Here is a 19801-nt window from a genome sequence, read left to right as displayed (position 1 = left end):
ATTAAGTTGTATTATATATTGTAATTTGCAGTTGAATAAATATTCGTTTGAGGTAATTGTTCAATCTTAAAGAAAGGATACATATACAATTGTGTTCATCAAGAATAGAGTCTTGATATCTTCACTTAATTTTATTTTCTAGCGTGTTAACAGGCACTACCGGGTCTGTCAACCCAATTTCCTATCATTTGTAATGTATATTCTACATATAAAAGTGATTTTTTTATCTAATTAATTAAAATCTATTGAGTAAATCTATTGCATTGGTCACAATGTATATCCATTAAATTAAAAATAGGAATGCATGAAATATATTGCATTTGTCACAATGTATGCTATTGAGTAAAGAGTATGTGAATATTTGACATTTAAAACATCCAGACTACACGTTACAAACAATATGAAAGCGGGTTGACAGACACAATAGTATCTGTCAACACGCTAGAAAATAAAATTAAGTGAAGATATCAAGACTCTATTCTTGATGAACACAATTGTATATGCATCATTTCTTTAAGATTGAACAATTACCTCAAACGAATATATATTCAATTGCAAATTACAATATATAATACAACTTAATATGTAGAATACACATTACAAACAATAGGAAAGCGGGTTGACAGGCACGATAGTATAAATAATGGTAAAAATAGAGTTCATAAAGAAATAATTAATATTTTGTTAAATATTTCAATGAAGATTAATCAGGAACAATTTTCACCTCATAATCAATACTTATAATGATGATTTACAATTAACAAAGTGGACTACAGGATAGATGGGCTGAACTAGGATTATAAAGATACGCTATTATTGATTTTTAAAATATCATTATAAGATTATAATCTTATACATTGCTCACAGAGATAATCAATGCTTTTTAATATTGACAAATTAAAAATACCTTAAAAATTATAAAATATAGTATCTTTATGATATAGAAGTACTATTTATGAAGAAGGAGCGAAAACTCTTCGCTGTTCGTAAAATCTATCCTACGCCTCCATTGACACCATCACAGTAAGCTTTCAATCTCTTTCTTTTGTTTGTAAAATCTCAACAATTTCAATCACTGATATATAGATCTCTCCACTTCAGTTCCCTTACTCATCATCACCCGAAACCCTTGGATTTTTCTTTTCTACATTCAATCTTCTTATTCACGCCTACGACGCCGTTTCGGATCCGCGGGTTCAATTTTTTTTAACAAATAACAAATCACTGAGATTTTCCGCGTCCAATATCTCTACATTCTTCTTTCTTCTCCTTCCTTGTTTTGTTCTGTGTTAATATATTATTATTGTTGTTTATTTTCGTTTACATTTAATTGTTGTTGTTTGCGATTGGAAAATTTGCAATCATGATAGTTTTTTTGTCTTATTTGGTGTCGGTTAATTTCTTCTCAAAAAAGGACATAAGGTTTGATTAAGAGACATTTCTAATGACCTAGATTATTTTAATGATTTCCATCTTTGATTTTATTAATCTGTGATAACGAATCGTGTTGAGTATGTGAACCTTCCTTCAATCACCTATTCTACGTTTCCTCAATTTCCATGCTCTCTATTTATTTACACCTGTCACTATTTAATTAGCATCACCATTTGACTCTCCTTCTCTCTCTATCTTTCTCTCTCTCTTCTTTGTTTGTAGAAAAATGAAATCATGATACTGCAGTGTTGTGAAAGCTAGATAATCAGATCGCCGATTTTGATGAAAGAGAAACAACAACTGTGTGATATTTACTAGGGCTTTTATTTAATACCGATTTGATTGATTATGATTATTATTTAATTATTTGATTAACCGCAGAAATCGCTTTATTGGGTCATAGAGAAATAGAGAGATAGGGATAGAGATCGGAGAAAAAGATGTCATCATCGAATTCACCGTGCGCTGCGTGCAAGTTTCTGCGGCGGAAGTGCACACAAGAATGCGTGTTCGCGCCATATTTTCCACCGGACAACCCTCAAAGATTCGCGTACGTGCACAAGGTTTTCGGCGCCAGCAACGTGGCAAAGATTCTCAACGAACTTACCGCGGCGCAGCGAGAGGATGCCGTTAAGTCCCTCGCTTACGAAGCGGAGGCGCGTCTCCGTGACCCCGTTTATGGGTGCGTGGGTCTCATATCTGTTCTCCAACACAGGCTCAGGCAGATCCAAATGGAGCTTAATAATGCTAAGAAGGAACTTGCTACTTATATTGGACCCCAGGGCTTGCCCACCACCGCCATTCTTCAACAACACCCTTCTGCTGCCGCATACCCGTTTACCTCCTCCGTCTTTCCTGTCACCACCGCTGCTCACGGTGGTCAGTTGTTGCTTGGCGAGCCTCAGCATCCACAACATCAGGTGCATGTTTAGTTTTTATGTAAAGGGTCTTTTATATGACATTTGTACTATTAAAAATCACATCTTTTAAACCTTTTGATCGCACCATATGGATTGTCACTCATATTCATTAAGAGTTCGAAAATTTGTGTTTTTCATTTTCTTATTGAAAAAATACACTATTCCTATTTTTTATTGTTTAACCAATATCCATAAACTTTTAATGTATTTAATACATTAATATCTGAACAAAAGTTAATTCTTAACCTCGTTGTGTGAAAGCATAAACTTGAAAGCTCTCTTATAAATTTATTACTTTTAACGTAAGATATGCTAATATGCACCCATATTAGATCTTGGAGGCTCAGCAATTGGCTGCGGCTATGGCTGCAAGAGAGCAGCAAGAGATGTTTAGGGGTTTTGAGCATCAACAACAACAGCAGCAACCAGAGTTTCTGAGGTTCAACGGTGGTGGGTTCGATTTGGATTCAGTTTCAGGTGGTGGATTTAGCCAGCAGGTTTCACCAGCTGCACCTGTTTCTGATGATCAGTTATCTCCTTCATTGACTTTGGGGTCCTTTGAGAACCCTTTTCATCATATGCAGCAACCACAGCAAGGAGAACCTCATGCTCATGTTCATTCTCATCATCTTCCGCTTGAGGCACAGCTACTTCTCTCATCACCACACCAGGAAAAGCAGGAGCAGCAGCAACAAACCCAGCAGTCACAATTGCAACATCACCAGCAACAGTTGGAAAGGGATGAGTGTAGGAGTGTGGGTCCATCTTGTTGATTCATAAGTTGTGCTACTCTTGCACCTTCATTCTCTTTCGTGATCAAACAATTTTCAGACTAGGTATGTATGCTGTTCTTCTCTCAGTTCCATAAGTTTTGTTTGGGTTTTCCTTTTTTGTTTTATTCCTTTTGTCTTCTCTTAATTTATGGCTCTTGCATTAGGTCTGTTCACTTGCTTTCCCTCTATTAATTGGCGATATTTATGAATGATCCATTATACATTTTCTGAATACGATTGTAATTATTTGCTATCATTTACATAAGCAAAGGCTTCTTTTTATCGGGAACTAACCAAATACACTATTTTTTTGTTATTACTATTTATTTATTTTGTTTTGAACAACAATTGGCAGGAGAGTTTTTCTTTTATCTTCCCATCATTCCAATTGATAAAAAATGTGACACCATAAGATCTCTCAAATACTGTGTTTCTCCCCAATTATTAAAAAAACTCATTGGTGTTCTTGACACTTCATTTATTACTCTATTCTCTTTTACTAATATTTTTATTATTAAAGAAGAAATTAGCGAACGTCTTGAATAATACAAAATAAAAATTCTCTAAAAAACCTGAAAACAGTAATATTTTTTTGATTCAATAATTTTTTTTTTTGTTTCCACTTTAGATTTCAAAGCACAGCAATTTCAACTTAATTTTCTGTCTAATGGCATGCTGAATAACAAAAGAAAGATCGTATTCGGGAAAAAATTTAAAAATGGTTATACCATGCTCTGAAGTCAAGTAATGTTACTATATAGGTGTCATGGAATTCGGCAATCTATCCCTTTACCGTGGCTTTCGCAATCAGATTAGCTATTCCAGCTTTTGTTTTAATAATAACGTTAGCCTTATTGTGAATTTGTGATTGTTCATGTTTACCTAATCAAACGAGATTATAAGCTTTGCGTCCTCTGAAAGGGAATCTGTGGAAACCGACATGCCAGCCAATAAAATTAGTTTATATAATGTAAGTTCGGGTTCAAATGGATTGGCATGCTTCTGTGGCATTTGGGAACCTTAAATAGTAATAAAAACATATTATTCGAGAACTTTCATTCTAAAACTGAAAAAAACCTTATATCATTTTTTTGCCGTGAAGATGTAATGTTTCAATTAAGCTATTATTTTATTGCCGTATTTAGTTGCTAAAAGACGGCTTTGACCAATAAAAAAATGGTAGTGTTAAATTCCCTTACTTTTTAAACATATCAATAATATTGAAAGATCATGTTCTTTATATGCAAAGTATTGATGATTAAAAAGGTTTACAAACATGCATGTCAATGGTCGTTGCATCACTATTTTGGTGTAAATAGGTAGTACTCCGGTTATTATTCACATTACTTGTGTTGAATTTGCAGGTGGTGGATGAAGTTTTTTGCATAAGACATCTCTGAATACGTTTCTTTGGCACGCTTCTGCATGTTTAAGTGCCAGTACAAATGGATAGAGGGAGAGAGGTAAAGCAATAAAAAGCATATATGTGAGATACATTAATCCTGCATTGTTTTGCTTGGCTTTCATGGAGACTACCAAGGTAGACACAATTGGAAAAGTATAATCATTCATATTATTGATCTTGGAGACCTTATGTTTGTTTTTTCCCAATTTATAGCATTAGCTTTGTTTTATATCCTTTGTTTATTATAAACTAGATTGTAAATCTGTGAATTGAGGAAGTTTTTAAAGGCTTAATTGTTAGCTTGCCCTTGTTAATTCATGTCTATCATCATAAACTCAGTCATATATAGTTGTAAAACCAATAGATAATTATATTGGTGATGGTTCTGTTGGGATAATACAAATCTTGTCAGTCAGTTTAGTTTGTGCAGTTGAGTATATCAAATGTGCTACCCAGATTAGGGTTTAAAGAGAAAAAGTATATGCATTTATAGTTTTGAATTTTATAAGCTACATGTTTAATTTTGTTGACTCTTAAAAAAAATCAAATAAATCATGTAAGAAACAAATAACATATCATCTGCTAAATATTTTTAAGACGAAGGGCAATCTATAGTTATTGCATTTTACATATATTCGTCTAAGAAACAAAATTTCGTTCTTAAAAATCGATAAACAAAATTCACTTCCAGTTTTTAATGTTCCACTAAGAAAAACTCAGATTTTGCATGCAAATGAATATTTACAGAATTAGAATAAGGACTGTTATTACTTATTATGTATCAGCTCCACCATTCAATGAATTTTAAACCCGACAGTAAGAGACACTACCATAGTGCAACCGTGATTATAGTTGGGATGCGGATCACCTATCTCATTTGGTGTTCCCATCCAATCAGAAAATCTTATTTGATTAAAAATAAAAATTATAATAAGATAAATTAATACTTTTGTACTATTCTATAAAATTTTATTGGTATCCTTCTCCTTATAGTTGTAGATCACAATTCAAAACCATGGGCAACAAACATATTTAGAATCCTCTAAAGTCCATAGGATGTTTTGGCCTTCCAATCTATATTTTGCTACATCCTCATTTTAGTTGCCGGAGACACTATTTATAAAGAAGATATAGAGGTCATAAAGTCAACAATGGTACATACACACTTCAAAGAAATACAGCTTCGCAGCATGCCATGCTCAACATTTTGTCTCTCATCTGATTTGGGTACAACGACCATATGAAATGCATTTCTTATTTTCAGGAAGGTTGACCAAACCAAGAAAAAACTTCACTCACTCTCTCTTTCACGAAGAGTGCACGATGTCAATTAATATAGTAGAAATGCACTGATAAGCACATTGAGTGAATTCAATTAAATTTAAGTGCCTTCTAGTCAATATAATAGTCATTTTATGCAATATTAAACTGCTGTTTTGGAATCCCTTGCATTATCCCTCAACCATGGGCTGCTACCCATAGATTTTGTTATTGTTCAATCCCTCTGCATGAGGTGAACCGCACATTGGTCTCACATATTACTTTATAGTTTATTACAACTCTTTTTTGGGTCTTATAAAATTTACATTTTTCTCATAACATTTACCTTTCTCGCCTTTTTTCGAAGAAGAACCCTCTTTTGGGTTAAGAAGAACCAAAAATTATTTTTATTTAAAAACAACTGTTATTACCATCCCTATGTTAAATAGTAATGCACCAGCAATTGATTAGTGTGTGATACTGACGTGAGTAATAAATAAGCACACGATTGGCCAAAGCTAAAAACATTGGATATGAACCTGACGTGAATCGAACACGCAACCTTCTGATCTGGAGTCAGACGCGCTACCATTGCGCCACAGATCCAACTTGATGCTTGATTGGTACAAATACTATTCGTAACGTATAATAAGATAGAATTATTTCCATAACAAATAAAATATTACACCGACACACTACAAATTATTTTTACCTGGTTATCCTGAATTGGATTTCAAAGTTTATTTTGTATGAAATAACGACACACTTTTTACAAAGAAAAAGAACTCTAGACACACTAAATTATTATAATTTTACATCACAGCATTGGAGCCTGAAATTCCATGTATCAAATCTTGTTGTGGCAAAACATTACTGTAATTTATACACCAACTAAGAAAGCCAGTTACTCTTTTTTCTTCCCGTTCATCTGGGTCACTACTCTGCTTTTGATCTTGTTTATAGCCTTCTCATCAATTATCTCATAAACCATCTTGCTTTTCATTTTCAACCACTCCACAAATCTCTTAAATTTGTCCTCATTCTTCACATAAGTTATTGGAACTGTCATGCACCCTACTATACCTACACACCAAAAATAAAACATACACATATATTGTTGAGACATGAGAGTGAAACAGTTTGTAAAAGAGATTAACTAATGACTATGTTAAAAAACTACCTATATAAAGGAATGTTAGGAAGTGCATGCAGCTTCCTACATAAGAGAGTGCCCACAAAACAGCCACAACCCCCACAAACACAGGCCAATCTTCCTCTGCACTAAGCCGGAACAACAACCTTATTGCTTCTTCAATCCATATTCGAACTGTGTTCCCTATTCTCTCTGCTGTCTCTTGTGTCAATTCCAACCTCGACAAGTTCAGTGTCTCCCTGAAAGATTGAAGAAATAACAAATAAAAGTAGAGCAAGTATATAAAAGTATATTAGGATAATAATTGATAAATGAATAATGGATAAGAGAGTTGCATTAGAAGAAAAGTGTTCTCTATAACTTACTTGCCCAAAAGTCTAAACATATTAGCATAGAGGAATATTGAAGTAACAACAAACATGGCAAGCCATGAGATGATAGTGAGAAAGTTGAACTGATATACTTCCATCAAAACCCATGTTGCAGTTGCCACTATAAGAACACTAGCACTTAGCTTCTTTTCTCTCCATAGGACCACATCCTTCACTATGTTACTGCCTCCTAGTGCAACATATGAACATACATTTATATATTGATCCGATACAATAATTTTCATATGTTGGTACATAAAGAGCTATAGCATAGAGCATAATCATATAAGTAATTACCCGAGGAATAGGAGGGGGTTGTCAAAGGTTGTGTTTGAGCTTCAGCTTCTGTAGACATGATTATTGTTTTGTGATGAAATGAATATGATGTAAAAGGATTATGGAAAAATGCATATAGGTATTTGGTTTCTGCTTCAAAATGTTATAACAAAATATGTAAACGTGTTTCTCTTTGCTTCGATGATGTTGATCATCAACAGGGTGAGGATTTGTGTTAAACTTACACGTATAGGACTTCAGTGCTACGTGGAAACCTTGCAGCCTATGTGGCAGTAACACTTCTATCTCCTTTTTCTTGACGGTGCTCTTTTAATTACTTCTTCGAGTATTCTTGTAATATTCTTTTTTTTTTGTTTTAGTTTTCTCATCAAAGATTCTTCTTGAAGTTTATATATTAGTTAATTTTATTCATTTAATAAGTAAATAGGTTATGCGATTTAGTATGCGAACCATAAGATTGACGCTTGTAATTAAAAAGCATAGACTCCAATCCGAAAAACAAGTTACAAGTTATTCACCTAAAAAAGTTAGGTATATTTATGTTATCTCAAACTAATCATATAATGTTATATCAGCTAAAAAAATTAAATATTCATAATTTTATTAATTTTTATTTCAGTGTGATTAATTAGAAATAGAGCTGGGATATATTTGGGAACAACACATCCTTATCTGGATTCTTGTACACTGGACCTTTCTATCCAATTGAAAATGTTAAATGTGTCTAATTAATTTCATATAAGTTTATAAATGTATAAATTCAATAAAAAACTAAAATAATTGAAATGGAAAATAACATGTAGAAGTGTGGAAGAATAGTTCCCTTTTTTATGATTCATATCGGATATAAGTAGGATGCTGACTAGTTTTCTTCAACCGTCGTTTAATTTGAGAATGTTTCTAGACATCTTTTAAAAGGAATATAATAGATACACTCTGTTTTGTGTTTTGTTTGTTATGATAATGAAATAGATAACTCTGTAATGGGCATGCAACCATATATTAACAACACGTATTTTTTATAAAAAAAAGCTGTTTGTTGTTCTTAAAGCTATGTATCTCCAAATGTCATATATAGACACACCTTGTTAAAAATAAATATATTTTATATTTTATATATTTTATTTTAATAAAAGCATCGGTTTGTCTTAAATTTTAGCTTCTTTTTCATCTCTTTTACTTTTCCTATAGCAGGTTAAATTATATTATACTTTTTTCGTAAATATGTCAGATTTAGGTTTTTTGGAAAACCTATTTAACTTAACAAGTTAAACTTTAGGTCATCCAAATGCTCTTTTAAACATAATATCTCGTCATATTTAATTATATTATTTAATAATGTTCATATTAAAAAATTTATATTTGGTTTGATTCACCAAAAGTGAAATGTATTGTAATTTTCACTAAAGAAGGATGATGCTTCTAATGATATTAGGGTATGATAATCATGATAAAAAAGGAATTGAGCTTAATATGTTTTTTACAACTGATAGAGAATTAGAAAACACTGAATTGGATTCTAAATTGATGGGTTAGTGTCAGCTTATCCATACAGTTATGCAATTTTATAAAAAATCAATAAAAAATATAATTCAATTGTTACAGTTAGAAGAATATATTTAAAAGCATGTTTATTAGTATATTTAAATATAGAGATAGTGATATATTTCAAGAATATAGTATAACAAACTTTTAAATAAGTCAACATGTTATATCAGATTTTTAAACAAGTAATTTAATTTTTTTTAGCAAGCTAATAAATCAGCCGAAACTCTTATATACTATATATATGCTCGATTTGTGTGAGAAAGTCTGACCCAACCTATCCTATTTCCATCATTACCTTCAATCGCAACATTTACTAAGAGAATCCCCATTCCCATACTTATCTTCATGTTTAGACTTTCAACATGATTTTTTCCCTTTTCAATAGAGTTTTTTCATTTTAAATTAATGTGGTTAGAAAAAATTATATCACATTAAAACTATTAGTGTACTTTATGAACATCACATGGACATCCTGTATTCCTGTATGAAACAATTATTAAATATTATAACAAATGCATATCCGTCAAATCATTCGGACGCATATAATTCAAAATGGATGGTATTGTCGGTGCTCCCTTGACTCATTTCACAATTATGTTAACTAGTCTTTCTCTTTATTACTATATTCATATAATTCAATGGATATAAAAAATATAGATAAAAACTGGGTAGAAAAATTCGCGAGACATTCTTCCATTCTGTAAAGTAGCATTACTAGCATATACACATATCGTGGAAGAAATTATCTTAAAATGTGTTTCTTATACACGTCAAAATTTCAAATTTTAATATAATTTGTCCAATTTTACAACTTCAGAAAATAAATGGCTTTTCAATTTTTTTATATAACTTTGATAATGCAGACCAGACTTCAAATTTCGAAGTAAATGGTGAAGAAAATGAAACTACATAGACCTAAGAGTGAAAAATCGCGATAACAACATAAAAAAGAAAACAAAAGTGGATATCAGTGGCGAAATTTCAGGTGTTTATTAGTCAAAGATACACAAATTAGTAGGCTAAGTTAAGGGATAATATTCACTTTAATAATGAATGATAATATATCAAGTATATAGACATAATAATTCATACTAAGTAGACGACAGAGGTATAGTATTAATTATTAAATATGTTCTTCCTTCCTTTAATACGAAGCAACAACTAACACGCGTTAACGCGTTAGGCGCGCCCAATATATGAATTATCAACTTACAACCTTATACAACAAATAAAATCCTTAAGATCTAATTAAAATAATACAAGTCCAATCATGTTTACTTTCTAGGTTCATTTCTGTATATATTAAAGCTCCAAATATAACATCTAAGTAACTAAAGTGTTACTCTTGGAGTAAGTCACTATTCTCGTAGAACCTAGATCTAGCTCCACATTGATGCTTCATTTTTAGTTTTACTTCACCATCATCATTCTTTTATTTTCTATTGAGTGAGGTTTGAAGTGTGAAGTAACATTGTTTTTCTCTTCAGTAGAAACAATGAGAAACTCCATTATGCTACAACTATTGTTATGCTTTGTTATTGGTATAGTAAGTGTCTTTGTGGTGCAAGGAGAAGATGCATATAAGTTTTACACATGGACTGTGACATATGGAACTATTTCTCCACTTGGTACTCCCCAGCAGGTGAATAACCCAATCAGCTTTTACTAGATCTAAATCTATTTTCAGATTATAGGGTATCTGTGTGATTCTGATGTTTTTGTGTTGGTGCTTATGTTTTTAAGGTTATTCTTATCAATGGTCAGTTTCCTGGTCCTAGACTTGACTTGGTAACTAATGACAACGTAGTTCTCAACCTCTTCAACAAGCTGGACGAGCCATTTCTACTTACTTGGTGAGGTTCTTAGGATCTTACCCTTTACTCAAAATATGTGCTTTATGATCTGCATTTACTCCTTTCTTTGTATATATATGCATTTTCATTTGTATGCTTTGAACTGAAAGGAACCTTTACTATCTTTAACTGTTTAACCATGAAGGAACAGAGATGGAAAAGAAGTTGGCATTTGTATTATATGCTGAATTTACTGTATAACTTCTACCACTATGCCAAACTCAGTTCCACTTTTAGTACCAGAAGTGGTTTAAATTTTATGAAAGTCACATTTACATTATTTTGATGACATTCTTTACATTACTATATATATCTAAGATCTATAAAAAGAGAGTTAGAGATGGCATATTATTTATATTAAGTTTGCTACAAGAGCTGTGTTGTTTCTCATTAAGCTGATTATCTTACTGAAATTTGAATACTATTTTATCACTGAGAGAAATCAAAATGAAAAGAGGTTTTAAGATACAGAAGATATCAGTGATATATCTCCCTTTATTATTTCTTCTTGCTTTAAGCTTCTCACCTTGTTGCAGACATAATTGCATAACACAGATTTGAATTTTGTGTGTGTCCATATTCATATTATCTGGTTGTGAAATTTTATTTGAGAGCATGGTTTAACAATTTGTCACAAAATAGGAACGGCATTAAGCAAAGGAAAAATTCATGGCAAGATGGAGTACTAGGAACCAATTGCCCCATTCCTCCAAACTCAAATTACACTTACAAGTTTCAGCCCAAAGATCAGATTGGCACTTATTCATATTTTCCATCAACTGCATTTCATAAAGCTGCAGGAGGTTTTGGAGGACTCAATGTGTACCATAGATCTGTCATTCCTATCCCTTATTCAAACCCTGATGGAGATTTTACTTTACTCATTGGTGATTGGTACAAGACCAACCACAAGGTAACCAACAAAACACTTTTTTCCTATCTCATGAAATACTATCTTAAGTTTTCTTCACACTGATCCATTATTGAGAAGTTATATGTACTGGATCCTAATATGTCTTGCTAAGAAATCATGCCTAATGCTGATAACCTTTTCATATTGGATATAGTTGTTGATATCAAAGTTTCCAATTGGCACTATAAACATTAGATTAAACTAGAAATTAAAATTCTTATTGCTTGCTGTCATGTGAACTTGGTTCATTCATTTTGACTTGTTATTTGCAGACATTAAGGCAAACTTTGGATTCCGGAAAATCTCTTGCCTTCCCTGATGGCCTCCTTATCAATGGCCAGGCTCGTTCTACCTTCACTGCTAACCAGGGTATGCCTGTTTTCGTATAAGTGATGATACATTCACTTTATAACCATTGATCATCTATGATTGTTATTTTCGAAGTAAAAATCTTTTGATCAATGATTATAAAATAGGTGAGAAAAGGTGCATGAATAAAATTGATTGTGAGATAGTCATTTTCCTTCTTTTTAAAAGGGTATAGTTGGACTATGCACAAATTCTAAGTGATACATTCAACTTTGTAATTGCATTTACCAACAGTATTTTGGTTTTGCTTTCAGGTAAAACTTACATGTTCAGGATCTCAAATGTGGGTTTGTCAACCTCAATTAACTTCAGAATTCAGGACCATACCCTAAAACTAGTTGAGGTTGAAGGATCACACACTCTCCAAAACATATATCATTCGCTTGATGTGCATGTTGGTCAATCTGTTTCTGTGTTAGTAACCTTAGATCAACCTCCAAAGGACTATTACATTGTTGCCTCAACAAGATTTTCTCAGACAGTTCTCACAACAACTTCAGTGCTACACTATTCAAACTCAAATTCTCAAGCATCTGGACCCTTGCCTGCTCCACCAACAGACAAATATGACTGGTCCATTGAACAAGCCAGAAGCTACAGGTTATTCAAATAATCTAATTTTTAAAAAGTGATTATGAGTTTGCTTTGTTTTATTTACTGATTTTGATGAGCTTAAACTTTAATTATCATTGCAGATGGAATCTGACAGCAAATGCTGCTAGGCCTAACCCACAAGGGTCATTCCATTATGGAAAGATAACACCTACCCGAGTAATTAACTTGGCCAATTCAGCACCTTTGATCAATGGAAAGCTTCGTTACGCTGTCAACAAGGTCTCCTATGTTAACTCTGATACCCCTCTCAAGTTTGCTGATTACTTCAACATTCCAGGAATCTTCAATACAAATTTACTTCAAAGCAATGGTCCTGTAACCGTAGCTACGTCAGTATTGCCAACTTCTCACCATGATTTTATTGAGGTTGTTTTCCAGAACAATGAAAACACCATTCAATCTTGGCATCTTGATGGTTATGACTTTTGGGTTGTTGGGTATGTCAGCTTCCCTTATTTGATTTGTGCTTCCATCTATCTTTGTTATTATTAGTAGAAAAAATCTAACTTTACTTATAATAATCTTAAGGGACTTTTAATGATGATTGTTAAAATTACATTTACAGTTATGGTTTGGGTCAGTGGACAAGTGCAAGTAGAAGTTCCTATAATCTAGTGGATGCCCTGACTAGACACACTGCACAGGTAACTAAACAACAAACTACCTTATTCTATATAGGATTTAATATTAAGAATTGTTGTGGTTATAATATAATATAATAGTATATGTGGCTATTGGTACCTTATGATATGGTTAAAATGAATGAATGCAGGTATATCCAAATTCTTGGACAGTGATATTAGTGTCCTTGGATAACCAAGGAATGTGGAACCTGAGGTCTGCAATATGGGAAAGGCAATATCTTGGGCAACAGTTCTATCTGAGGGTGTGGAATGCACAGCAAAACCTTGCTAATGAATATGATATTCCACATAATGCTCTGCTTTGTGGCAAAGCCATTGGAAAACAACACCCTTAACTAGTTATAATTATCACCAAATATTTATTGCTGTCTTTTCCAGTCATGAAGGATTCACTACAATTATGAAGTTAAGGAGGAACAAGAAACAGGACATAGAGGGAGAAGTTAATTTCTCAAATTTCCATTGCCCATTTATGTATTAACAATGAAATTCATACTTCATCATTTATTGTTATATACTACTGAAGCCATGCCTCATCACAATGATAATTTTGAAGCTATGCCTCATCACAATTTATCCATGGTTTTGCTAACGATTGTTATGGTGGAGAAACTGAAAATAACAAAAAATGCACTCAATATTTCTGAGGTTTATTAAGATGGAACAAAAAATATACTCAATATTTCTACCGGTAAATTACTCACTATTAATTTGTATTTCTTTTTAAGAAGTATATGATAATTAAGAATGAATAGTAGATGATAAACTTACCATATATAAAACTTTTATAATATCAATACTTACATTTTTTTTTCCTCATAGTTTCTATCAAAGTATTAAATATGTACATCATATTGAACACATAGCTTCACATTAAAACTTCTTATTTTTATCTCATGCGAATGGTTAGTATATGGATTTACATATGCTATAAAATTTTCTACTTTATTTTTTATAATAAAACCTTTTCCAAGACTGAAAATAGTATTTGATATTAGAATTTAGTTAGTTTTATTTTCTTTGAATTTATCTATACTTTATGATTATGTTGCTATTTATTATTTGGGTCATTATTATGGTATCATTTATAATGACTTTTATAGGTATAATAAATTACTTAGACTAATTTTTATTTGACTTTGATCGATCTTTATCATCCTAATTTTTTATGGTTTGACCGTTATTTTTATAACTATCAAACCTTCTATTTTCAAACTAACCTTCTATTTTCATTCCCCTCTAAAATATATCTCTCAAACTAACTCTAAGAATAATCTAAACAACTCTGTAATCATTCCCGTTTGTTTAGGCCAGGGTATTATAGCCCCGAAAAATCTCAATATTAGATTAAAATTCGAAAGCCTGTGACTTATATGTAGTGACACCTGAAAATATTTTCACAATTTTTAAGGTATCGATCATGAGTTAATTACTTTTTCATGTTGTATGAGTGTAAGGCAGCAGTTTAATGGGTACACTCATTTTGTTTCAACAAGATTTTCACTTATAACATAATAATCTCAAAAAATATAAAATATGCAATTTAATTCCCTAAGATTTAACATGCCCCGCATTAGTTCATATATATCTTAATGAAACTGCGTTAAAGTTGACTAAAGTTCATATATGATTTTTCACTGATCCATAAAAGATGCAATTTAGTTTCCAAAGATTTAACATGCTCCACATTAGTGCATATATATCTTGATTATTAACACATTTTTAATAAGGTAGAAGGAAACTTATAAAGTATAAATTTGTTTCAGCTATTTCTCATTAGACGTTTTTTATGCAAAATATTATTATTTGTTGTGGGTGAGGCTCAATCTTCAATCTCTTTCATTCCACTCCTGACCATCAAACCAACTTATAATTCTATTTTTTTTAATTTATTATAAGTGAAGTTTGAAGCATCAACTTTTTTCACTTTAATAATCAGACCACTTTATGACTCATACTTATTCTTCCAGGCGGATGACGTTTCATTTGACAATTAAATTAGGGGACATAAGTAATAAATGTGGAAAAAATTTCACCACAAATAGAAGTTTAAGTGCAAAATAATCTTATATTTTAAAAGTTTCACTTTGATTGTCAAAAACATTAAAAACAGGTCAATGACCAAGTTGGATCGCAAAAAATATTTTAGGGATCAAAACGAGTTTATGAAAAATCGCTTATGAACTTTCCTGAACTTTAACAAAGTCTCTCTAAGACTAATATGAGTCATATTTGACAAATGAATTGTATTTTTCATATATAAAAAAAGATGAGTTCTCACTACTGCTCAGTACCTATATATATATGAGTAGAGAGCAAGCTAATTACCTTTAAGAGGACATTGTCTGTTATATATACTTAGATGTGCAAAAGTAAAATTTATGCTGAAAATAAATAAATAAAAGTGGATGTTAGTGAGTGTCATTGGTAACTAGTCAATGAATGAAATGAGAAAAATATGTAAGTGTTATATTCAAAAGTTGTACTAACTTAATTAGCCTCCCCAACAAAAATTTATTTTCTTGATTTCTCAACCGGTGTTCACAAATCACAATGCACTAGTTAACCGAACCCTTAAACAAATTTAGGGCAACAAAGGAGAAACTGTGTCAGGAAGTGCTGTTTACTCTTGAGTGTAAGGCTGTGTGTGAAGGACCAACTGCAGTGGATTCCTCACAAGTCACAACCAATGTTGAAGAATCTAATGCTGTTTGAGGAAACTCTTCCCAAAAGGCTGCTTTTGCATTAGATTCATTCATTTCTCGTAACAAAGCAAGATCTTGCATTTGCATATGCTACCCACCACGCCTCCACCACCACCTTCACTTCTTAATACATCACATTACAACGAAACCCTAAAGTTTTTTCGCATACCAAGATGATAAATATTCTTCTAGATCAGCTTTACTCTATTTTTTACTCTTATAAAATATATATGTTAACTGTGTTGTCTCTGTCTTTGATATAACGTCAACACACCCCAAATCTTTACATTCTGATGCCTACTATTGTAAATTATTTTCTTCTGTGGAGAACCCACACATCTTAGCCACTAGGCGCTACTGCATAGAAGTCATAACAATTTGTACTTTGCTCTTTAGATTGGAGAATGATCATCTCACTACTATTATTTTTAATTAGACCCACATTTTTTTGTTAAGATAAGTCTGACGAGGGCTGAGAATATGGTTTATTCATTGTTTACAAGACTTAGATAACTCCCACTCTTTGGACTAGTTTTTTAGATTAAGTTAGATCTATTCATTCTAATTTTTTTTATACCTAAATAGTAAATATTAGACATTCATGCCCTAGTTATTGTTGTTGTTTCCAAAGGAAAAAAGAATTAAAATTAGATAAATGGTTATTAGAGATATGTGTGATCATTACTGTTTTAGAGGTAAAGTGAAGAGCCCGGAGAAAAGAAAAGGAAGAAGCGAAGGTGAAAAAATAGAGATTTGGCAACTAATATGAAGGATTTGAGAAACACTTTGTTTTCATTGATTCCCAATCCTCGGGGTGCTTGAAAACCCTTTGAGAACTAAGCTAAATACAGCATCATTATATAACCAAACACACAAACAGCCATAAATAATAGATATAAAGATGAAAGTGGGAAAAAAGAAACTAATACTACTTATCCATGTTCATATACCACCCCAAAGCATGCAAACAATCACCAAAGAAAAGACTCTAAAATACAGATTAGCAATAATAAAATACAAATTAAGTACAAGCTAATGGGACAAGAAAATTTGAACAATGAGCCTAAAAGAGAAAAGGAGTTGTCGCGGTTAAGGATATGCACCATTGCTTGTGGGAAGATCAGACCAAGAAAAGGTTGGATTCCAGCTCCCCAATTCACTACCAGCAACTGAAGGTGGCTCCAAAATGTAGGATAAAGAAGATGATGAAGAAGCCATGTTCCCCACAAACATGGGTGATGACATATCACTGCAATAATTACCTGATGATGATGACCTGATCTTATGGTAAAGTTCTTGAATTCCACTCATGTTTTGATGTTCCCCAAGTACAAAGCCACTATTATGCTGTTGAGGTTGATTTTGATTATTGCTTCTCCAAAATGTGCTGCCAAAACCCATTGAAGGAACCTGTCCAACACTATCATACCCTAGGGTTCTAGGATTCAAATTTGCAATGAATGGCTCGGCCATCACGTGGGGCTGAGACCCCGTGAAGTTCCCTTCTTCTTTGACCCCATCATCATTAAAGGACACGGAACTAGGGTTAGGGATAGGGTTTTGGTTTTGAGTATTAGCTTTGAGTAAAGCCGATATATGAGTATTATGTGGAGAACCCCATTGGATTGGGCTTGTCATGAACTCGTGAACAAACCCTGCAGGACCAACCCCTGACCTTCCAAGCTCTGATGCCACTGTTTTCATCTTTGTGGTGGCAGCCTTCGACGCCGAATTCGACACAACCACGTTCTTGCTTTTCCTGCAGCCACCTCCGATCGGAACATTCCTCAGAGCACCTCCTTTGGTCCAGTAGCGGCGACATGTCTTGCAGAAGTGGCGAGGCTGAGTTAGGTTGTAGTTGTTGTAATAACAGAACTTTGTGTTTGGTGAATCACATCGTGGGCACCTCAAATTTTGATTCTCTGAGGAGCCAACATTAGTGGTGGCAGTAACATTGGTTGTGGAATCAGAATGAGACTGTGAAGAAGAATGAAAAGTAGAAGATGGTACTGTGGATGGAAGCACAACTCCTCCTCCTCCTCCTCCTCCGTTAATGGAGATTTTCCTTTCTTCTGCAATGAAACTAGCACCATGTAACAGTTCTGGGATCATCTTCTTTATTTCTTGAAGATCTACAACAATCCAAAAAACACACGAAAAGCAAAAGGATAAGTGATGGGTGAGTCTTTTTGTGTGAGTGGAGGAGAAAAGCAAAAGAAAGTAGAATGGGGTAGTATAGGAAGACTATGATGATGACTCACTCACCTTTGGGAATTCAATTGGGTTTGCTTCGTTGTTTTAACTTTTATGCGCTTCAAGGACAACTTCCTTGTCGGTCAGGTCCTTCTTATTGTTTCAAAAGAAGAATATATTGAATTGGAGACTGCCAAAGAACATATATACAATATTTTTATAGACCTATGTCAGATAATCCCATTTAGACATAAACAATTATTATTGAAATTTGAATACAAGGTATATTAGAGAGAATGAAAAGACTCCTATCAAATATTGGAGATAAGAGTTCTGATTTTTAGTGTGCATTTAAAGATGTAAGTGTGACAAGCTTCATGTATCTATATGTGTATAAGTAAATTTACATGTTTTATTTTATGTTTTCAATGACATTGAGAAGAGGTATATTAATGCTTTGATCATTAAAGATATTACTATATTAGACGTGCGGTCTTTGGAGAAGCAATTATGAATTATAGAAGAGAGAAGAAATCATTTCCCTTGTCCCACTTAGGACTAATTAATGCCAATAAAGACTCATCATTAATTTCTATTGATCAAAAACTCTTTTTCTATATGCTAGCATAGAAGCCACACTACTACACTTAAATGGATTTTTGTTTGACTTTATCTTTGTAATATGACAGGTATGATCTATATGGCTATCAGGCTATAAATGTTTTATTCCTTGTTAGGAATTGTGTAGACGAGTGTTTCTTTTCCCATATTTAGTGTGCGTTCAGTGCAAGACTTCTTTGCTTCCATATAAATAATTAATCTATAGCCATGTATAATTGATGGAAAATACACGCCCCTTTTATTTGAATGTAGCAAAAAAGAAACTATTTATCCCTTTCCACCAAATAAAAGCTATTTACATTGTAATTTTTCTTATAAATTTAAAAACAATTATCCTAAGAACATGAAAAACTATTTACAAAATCCTAAATCATGATAAAAATAAAAAGCCACAACTTTTAAAATATAAAAAACATGTTGAGAAATTAGTTTGGCTTAAACAAACTTTTGAATGTGGATTTAAAAAAGAAAGAAAATAAGGTTAATTGAAAATTCGGTATGGGCAATGTTATCGAAACAAAAAGTAAACAAGTTTTGTAAAATATGAAACTTTCTTGTGGGGAAGGAATTATGGATTTCCTGGCGAAAGATGCTCCCTGCTCGAAAAAACATCATTACAAGTTCAAAGATAATATAGGATAGGGCTAATCACATGAAAAAACTTTAAAGTTGATTGTCCCTACAACTACCTATTATAAAAAGAACAATTAAGTAACTTGAATTAGGT

At 32.5% G+C, this 19801-nt stretch overlaps 4 protein-coding genes and 1 non-coding gene across 7 annotated transcripts; 2 read left to right on the top strand and 3 right to left on the bottom strand.

The window, feature by feature from the left end:
- LOC109331378 (LOB domain-containing protein 36-like) lies at positions 979-4951 on the top strand. Of its 2 annotated transcripts, none has more exons than XM_019565818.1 (4): positions 979-1023; positions 1657-2354; positions 2687-3190; positions 4492-4951. In XM_019565818.1, exons 2-3 carry the CDS (start codon positions 1875-1877, stop codon positions 3125-3127), a joined length of 921 nt encoding a protein of 306 aa, XP_019421363.1. In that variant the 5' UTR covers positions 979-1023; positions 1657-1874; the 3' UTR covers positions 3128-3190; positions 4492-4951. The 2 variants fall into 2 exon arrangements, with proteins under 2 accessions (XP_019421363.1, XP_019421364.1); XM_019565819.1 differs by having other exon boundaries at positions 1007-1023; positions 1816-2354.
- Positions 6327-6398, bottom strand: TRNAW-CCA. The gene has a single exon. It is a non-coding gene; the product is annotated as a tRNA-Trp (tRNA).
- On the bottom strand, positions 6495-7813 carry LOC109331379 (reticulon-like protein B13). Of its 2 annotated transcripts, none has more exons than XM_019565820.1 (4): positions 7614-7813; positions 7311-7506; positions 6973-7184; positions 6495-6875 (listed from the first exon to the last, which is right to left on the bottom strand). In XM_019565820.1, the coding sequence occupies exons 1-4, from the start codon at positions 7669-7671 to the stop codon at positions 6697-6699; spliced, it is 645 nt and encodes a 214-aa protein (XP_019421365.1). In that variant the 5' UTR covers positions 7672-7813; the 3' UTR covers positions 6495-6696. The 2 variants fall into 2 exon arrangements, with proteins under 2 accessions (XP_019421365.1, XP_019421367.1); XM_019565822.1 differs by having other exon boundaries at positions 7311-7503; positions 7614-7772.
- On the top strand, positions 10540-13972 carry LOC109331376 (L-ascorbate oxidase homolog). Its single transcript, XM_019565816.1, has 8 exons — positions 10540-10803; positions 10905-11014; positions 11657-11927; positions 12200-12296; positions 12551-12896; positions 12992-13348; positions 13477-13555; positions 13684-13972. The coding sequence occupies exons 1-8, from the start codon at positions 10657-10659 to the stop codon at positions 13888-13890; spliced, it is 1614 nt and encodes a 537-aa protein (XP_019421361.1). The 5' UTR covers positions 10540-10656; the 3' UTR covers positions 13891-13972.
- Positions 17027-18632, bottom strand: LOC109331377 (dof zinc finger protein DOF1.1-like). The gene is made up of 2 exons (XM_019565817.1): positions 18526-18632; positions 17027-18392 (listed from the first exon to the last, which is right to left on the bottom strand). The coding sequence occupies exon 2, from the start codon at positions 18370-18372 to the stop codon at positions 17350-17352; it is 1023 nt and encodes a 340-aa protein (XP_019421362.1). The 5' UTR covers positions 18373-18392; positions 18526-18632; the 3' UTR covers positions 17027-17349.

The sequence above is a fragment of the Lupinus angustifolius genome, chromosome LG17 (assembly GCF_001865875.1).
Source record: "Lupinus angustifolius cultivar Tanjil chromosome LG17, LupAngTanjil_v1.0, whole genome shotgun sequence".
Classification (NCBI taxonomy): Eukaryota; Viridiplantae; Streptophyta; class Magnoliopsida; order Fabales; family Fabaceae; genus Lupinus; species Lupinus angustifolius.
This window is presented reverse-complemented; position numbering and strand designations above follow the sequence as displayed.

Excerpts from the sequence above, each read along its gene's own strand:
- LOC109331378 (XM_019565818.1), top strand. The coding sequence starts at position 1,875 with ATGTCATCATCGAATTCACCGTGCGCTGCGTGCAAGTTTCTGCGGCGG. Across the intron at positions 2,355-2,686 it reads CTCAGCATCCACAACATCAG|ATCTTGGAGGCTCAGCAATT; the intron begins GTGCATGTTTAG and ends CACCCATATTAG.
- LOC109331379 (XM_019565820.1), bottom strand. The coding sequence starts at position 7,671 with ATGTCTACAGAAGCTGAAGCTCAAACACAACCTTTGACAACCCCCTCC. Across the intron at positions 7,185-7,310 it reads ATGTTTAGACTTTTGGGCAA|GGAGACACTGAACTTGTCGA; the intron begins GTAAGTTATAGA and ends TCAATCTTTCAG. Across the intron at positions 6,876-6,972 it reads CCTAACATTCCTTTATATAG|GTATAGTAGGGTGCATGACA; the intron begins GTAGTTTTTTAA and ends TTTGGTGTGTAG.
- LOC109331377 (XM_019565817.1), bottom strand. The coding sequence starts at position 18,372 with ATGATCCCAGAACTGTTACATGGTGCTAGTTTCATTGCAGAAGAAAGG.
- LOC109331376 (XM_019565816.1), top strand. The coding sequence starts at position 10,657 with ATGAGAAACTCCATTATGCTACAACTATTGTTATGCTTTGTTATTGGT. Across the intron at positions 11,928-12,199 it reads GGTACAAGACCAACCACAAG|ACATTAAGGCAAACTTTGGA; the intron begins GTAACCAACAAA and ends TGTTATTTGCAG. Across the intron at positions 12,897-12,991 it reads GAACAAGCCAGAAGCTACAG|ATGGAATCTGACAGCAAATG; the intron begins GTTATTCAAATA and ends TTATCATTGCAG.